The sequence below is a fragment of the Ranitomeya variabilis genome, chromosome 4 (genome assembly GCF_051348905.1).
Source record: "Ranitomeya variabilis isolate aRanVar5 chromosome 4, aRanVar5.hap1, whole genome shotgun sequence".
NCBI lineage: Eukaryota > Metazoa > Chordata > Amphibia > Anura > Dendrobatidae > Ranitomeya > Ranitomeya variabilis.
Window position 1 is genome coordinate 257544928 of NC_135235.1, and position 6272 is coordinate 257551199.

A 6272-nucleotide genomic window follows, 5' to 3' on the forward strand; every position below is an offset into this window, starting at 1 on the left:
TTGCAGCGTCGTATACTGCGGTCACACGTTGCAATACACGGCGCTGGAGCGATAATTTCATGACGTATTTCCAGCGACCAACGATGCCGAGGTCCCCGGGTAACCAGGGTAAGCATCGGGTTGCTAAGCGCAGGGCCGCGCTTAGTAACCCGATGTTTACCCTGGTTACCAGCGTAAAAGTTAAAAAAACAAACAGCACATACTCACCAGCGCGTCCCCCAGCCTCTGCTTCCTGACACTGACTGAGCTCCGGCCCTAACAGCACAGCGGTGCTGTGCTTTCACTTTCAGTTTAGGGCCGGCGCTCAGTAAGTGTCAGGAAGCAGACGGCAGGGGACGCGCAGGTGAGCATGTACTGTTTGTTTTTTTAACTTTTACGCTGGTAACCAGGGTAAACATCGGGTTACTAAGCGCGGCCCTGCGCTTAGTAACCCGATGTTTACCCTGGTTACCAGTGTAAAATATCGCTGGTATCCTTGCTTTTGCTGTCAAACACGGCGATACAGGGCGACCTAGCGACCAAATAAAGTGCAGACCTTCTAGCAGCGACCAGCAATTTCACAGCGGGATCCAGATCGCTGCTGCGTGTCAAATACAGCGATATCGCTATCCAGGTCGCTGCAACGTCACGGATCGCTGGCGATATCGCCTAGTGTGACGGTACCATAAGGCCGGGGTCACACTAGACCGTAATACGGACGAGTGCTATGCGATAAAAAATCGCATAGCACTCGGCCCAATGTTAATCTATGGTCCAGCTCCCATCATCCGATATTTTCTCCACCGTATTTCGGATCCGAGGGAACTCGCAGCATGCTGCGATTGTCAGCGTATCTCGGCCGAGACTCGCCAATGAAAGTCTATGGGTGCGAGAAAAAATCGGATTACACACGGACCATGCGTGTGCATTGCGAGAAATACGCAGCGGTGTTCTATAGAAAAGCCGGTAATTCAATTGCCGGCTTTGCATTTCTCCTTCACAAACCCGACAGGATATGAGACATGGTTTACATACAGTAAACCATCTCATATCCCCATTTTTTTTTGCATATTCCACACTACTAACATTAGTAGTGTGGAATATGCAAAAAAAAGGGGGATATGAGATGGTTTACTGTATGTAAACCATGTCTCATATCCTGTCGGGTTTGTGAAGGAGAAATGCAAAGCCGGCAATTGAATTACCGGCTTTTCACAGATATCGCGCTGAATGAAATATAAATACAGAATATATATATATGTGTCTCAATGAATATATATATATATATATATACTGTATATATGTTTTCCCGAACATTTGAGCACATAAATCCATTAGATGTCGGTTTTGCAAGCTTGCGAGAAAATCTCGGCATACGGATGCCATACGGATGTCACACGGATGTCACACGGATCATTTGATGCGAGGAAATCGCATCCTCGCACTGCACACGGATCACTGTTTTTGAAACATTTGTGCGATTCTCGGCCGTGAAAAACGGACCGTTTTTTTATACGTTAAGTGTGTCCCCGGCCTAAGGGCTCATACTCACCTGCGAGAAACTTGGATGAGTCTCACTCGTCAATACCTGGCACTCAGGAGCGGAGTGTGCGGCTTCATGTATTGCTCCGATCTGAGCGCCGGGTATTGACGAGCGAGGCTCATCCGAGTTTCTCGCAGGTGAGTATGATCCCTAAGGCCGTGTGTCCACGGTCAGTAAACGCTGCTTGTTTGACGCTGCAGCATCAAACACGCAGCGTCCAGATGTTCCAGCATAGTGGAGGGGATTTTTTGAAATCCCGTCTCCACTATGCATGGAAACCCGCACGCGGCGTGCCTGCGACTCCGGACATGCTGCACGTCTTTTAAGATCGCAGCATGTCCGTGCTACCTGCGGCGATGCTGCGTCGCTGTAAGTAATATCACAGGGCCCTATGGCGAGGGGTGCGATGATCCTGGATGTGTACTGTACACATCCGGCACCATCGCGTCCCAGAAAGGGGGCGGGGCTTCGCCGCTCCGGCGATACCGTCGGCCATCCTGATCGTGGACACGCAGCCTAATAGTTATTCTGGGGACAGATTCTCCGCGCTGAGCTGTGGATCTGCTGCTCCTCCAGTGACAATGGGCCTCCTGGCTGCTTGTTGTTCAGAGCTTGGGCTATTTTTTATGCCCTAACCCTGGACTGCGCCCGATTCCCTGGACTACGTCAGACCTGCACAGGTTTTTTTTATATAATTTGGTGAACCAGAGAAAGTGTTGGGGAATGTTTTTTTTCTTTTAAATATTTTTGTGTGTTTTTTTACTGAGTTAGTAATGGGGGTGTCTGATGGACATCTCTCCATTACTAACACAAGGGTTTGTTGTCAGCTGTGTTTTTGGACAATTCACAGCTGACATCAACCCCCCATTACCCCGATGGCCACTGCACCAGGGCAATTGGGAAGAATGAAGGCGAAGCGCTAGAATTGGTGCAACTAAGGTGATGCTCCACTTCTGGGGTGGCTGCGGACTGGTATTTTTAGGCTGGGAAGGATCCAATGACCAGGGACCTTCCCAGCCTGATAATATCGGACCCCAGCTGCCTGCTGTACCTTGGCTGGTTATCAAAAATGGGAGAGGACCCCACATTGTTTTTTTTCCCCATTTATTAGGTTAGGCTCAAATAGCTGTAGAAAAAACTTGGCACTAAAGGATGTACACTGATGATATGTAGGGGGCTGTGAAATGATTTATCTACTGGACATCCATCTAGTATAGGTCTAATATCTTTATATAACATTGCTTTATTAGCTTGTAAACCAGCTGGAAGTCACATAGAGCAGTATAGTATCTAAAAGATGATAAAAATGCATGTCATACTGGTGTGATACTGGTGTCATACTGATGTGATACTGGTGTGATACTGATGTGATACTGGTGTGATACTGATGTCATACTGGTGTGATACTGATGTCATACTGGTGTGATACTGTTACGATACTGATGTGATACTGGTGTGATACTGGTGTGATACTGGTGTGATACTGGTGTGATACTGATGTCATACTGGTGTGATACTGATGTCATACTGGTGTGATACTGTTACGATACTGATGTGATACTGATGTGATACTGGTGTGATACTGTTACGATACTGATGTGATACTGGTGTGATACTGTTACGATACTGATGTGATACTGGTGTCTTACTGGTGTGATACTGATGTCATACTGGTGTGATACTGTTACGATACTGATGTGATACTGGTGTGATACTGATGTCATACTGGTGTGATACTGTTACGATACTGATGTGATACTGGTGTGATACTGATGCGATACTGCTGTCATACTGATGTCATACTGGTGTGATACTGATGTGATACTGGTGTGATACTGATGTGATACTGGTGTGATACTGATGGGATACTGATGTCATACTGGTGTGATACTGATGCGATACTGATGTGATACTGATGTCATACTGGTGTGATACTGATGTGATACTGATGTCATACTGGTGTGATACTGGTGTGATACTGGTGTCATACTGATGTGATACTGGCGTGATACTGATGTGATACTGATGTCATACTGGTGTGATACTGGTGTCATACTGATGTGATACTAGCGTGATACTGATGTGATACTGGTGTGATACTGATGTGATACTGGTGTGATACTGATGTCATACTGATGTGATACTGGTGTGATTCTTGGGTTATACACTGGTGTGATACTGATGTCATACTGGTGTGATACTGGTGTCATACTGATGTGATACTGGTGTGATACTGATGTCATACTGATGTGATAACATACATCTATATCACATAACGTAGGGCAAGTCTATTAAAATTAATGAGATGAATGAATGGCTTTCCGCTCCGGATCCGCTGGACCGCTGGCTGGATGGACGGACAGAGCAGACAGGTGCCGGCACATGGCCGCAGGCAGCTCCGTCCTCCCCGCCCCCATCCCCTTCCTCTCATCATGTGATCTCCCCTCTTCCAGGATGCTATAAACTTCTGCAGTCCTCTACGTGACGTCACGGACAACGCCCCCGCCGCGCCCCCCGAGTCTCCCGCATTCCAGTGGACACGCCCCCAGGCTACGTCACTGTCCGCACACCTCTGCCCCGCCCCCGAGACGGCAACGTCATATCAGCAGCCGGCTGTGAGGAGAAAACCGGCTTTTACCGGCGGCCGTCCGGGACACAGAACGGAGAGCGAGCGGGGGGATGAGCGGCTGAGCGGACACTGCCGCCCCCAACCGTGCAGCGACCGGGGACATGACTCAGAGCAAGGACACGGCTCTGCACCTCCTGGCCGGGGGGTAAGAGGATGGGACGTGACCGCAGGGATTACACAGAGTCACTTCACAGGGACTACAACTCCCAGCAGGGCCGCTGTCTCCTGGGACTAGTAGTTCCACAGCAGGGAACAGGCGGGAGTGAGATAAGGAGCAGGCGGCCCCGAGATCATGTGCGGACTGAGGGGGATAATGTGCTAGAAAGTGTGTGAAGGGCGGTGTGATGTCATAAGCCCCAGTGACGTCACTGCTCTATAATATTATATACAGGTGCATGTCCCTAAACTAGAAACTCCTATATTCTATAGTCATTACACACAGAGTGATCTATTTCAAGTATTTATTTCTGTTAATGTTGATGATTATGGCTTACAGCCAATGAAAACCCAAAAGTCATTATCTCAGTAAATTAGAATACTTTATAACACCAGCTTGTAAAAATGATTTTTAAATTCGAAATCTTGTCCTACTGAAATGTATGTTCAGTAAATGCACTCAGTACTTGGTCTCGGCTCCTTTTGCATCAGTTACTGCATCAATGTTGCGTGGCATGGAGGCGATCAGCCTGTGGCACTGCTGAGGGGTTATGGAAGCCCAGGTTGCTTTGATAGCAGCCTTCAGCTCGTCTGCATTGTTGGGTCTGGTGTCTCATCTTCCTCTTGACAATACTCCATAGATTCTCTATGGGGTTAAGGTCAGGCGAGTTTGCTGCCAATCAAGCGAGTGATACTGTTGTTTGTAAACCAGGTATTGGTACTTTTGGCAGTGTGGGCAGGGGTCAAGTCCTGCTGGAGAATGATATTTCCAAAAAGCTTGTCGGTAGAGGGAAGAATGAAGTGCTCTAAGGGTATGTTTCCACGGTACGTAAACGCTGCTTGTTTGACGCTGCAGCGTCAAACAAGCAGCGTCCAGATGTTCCTGCATAGTGGAGGGGATTTTATGAAATCCCGTCTCCACTATGCGTGGAAACCCGCACGCGGCGGCCCTGCGACTCCGGACATGCTGCGCGTCTTTTCAGAACGCAGCATGTCCGTACACCTTGCGGGGACGCAGCGTCCCCGCAAGGCATATCACAGAGCCCTATGGCGAGGGGTGCGATGATCCCGGATGTGTACTGTACACATCCGGCACCATCGCGTCCCAGAAAGGGGGCGGGGCTCAGCGCCGAGCGGCTTCGCCGCTGCGGCGATCCCGCCGGCAAGCCGTACCGTGGAGCCATACCCTAAAATCTCCTGGTAGACGGCTGCGCTGACTTTGATAAAACACAGTGGACCTACACCAGCAGATGACATGGCTCCCAAACCATCACTGATTGTGGACACTTCACACTAGACCTCCAGCAGCTTGGATTGTGGCCTCTCCACTCTTCCTCCAGATTCTGGGACCTTCATTTCCAAATGACATGTAAAATGTATTTTCCTTGTGGAGTGTCAGTGACGCCTTCTGGACATCTGTCAGGTCAGCAGTCTTCCCCATGATTGTGGAGCTACTGAAACAGATTAATGGACCTTTATAAACACTTAGGAAGGCTTTGCAGGTGTTTTTTGTTAATTATTCTAATTTACTGAAATAATGACTTTTGGGTTTTCATTGGCTGTAAGCCATTAACATTAACAGAAATAAACATGTGAAATCACTCTGTGTGTAATGACTCCATATAATGAGTTTCACTTTTTGTATTGAAGAACTGAAATTAACTTTTTGATGAAATTCTAATTTTATGAGAAGCGCCTGTATATAACCTCATGTACTGTACGTATGTATACTATATAGAACTGTACACAGTGTGTACATAAGTTACAGTATATATTGTCAGGTCTGATATAATAATCCATAGCAAATATTGTGTGTATAATATAAGGTGATATGAGTGAGTGTGTGTGTGATATATATATATATATATATATATATATATATATATATATATATATATATATTTGCATTTGCCCTGTGTAGAGTGTTGGGTGGATGATATAATAACCTGTGGTATATAAAGCTGT

The 6272-nt window shown here is 47.2% G+C and overlaps 1 protein-coding gene across 1 annotated transcript in view; it reads left to right on the top strand.

Annotated features, from left to right (window-relative positions):
• The first annotated feature begins 3978 nt into the window (after positions 1–3978).
• The window catches only part of SLC25A33 (solute carrier family 25 member 33), a 25532-nt gene continuing 23238 nt past the window's right edge, over positions 3979–6272 (top strand). The window contains exon 1 of the mRNA XM_077249638.1: positions 3979–4296. Within this exon, the coding sequence (XP_077105753.1) occupies positions 4253–4296 (44 nt within the window). The 5' untranslated portion in view covers positions 3979–4252. The remainder of the gene's footprint in view (positions 4297–6272) is intronic.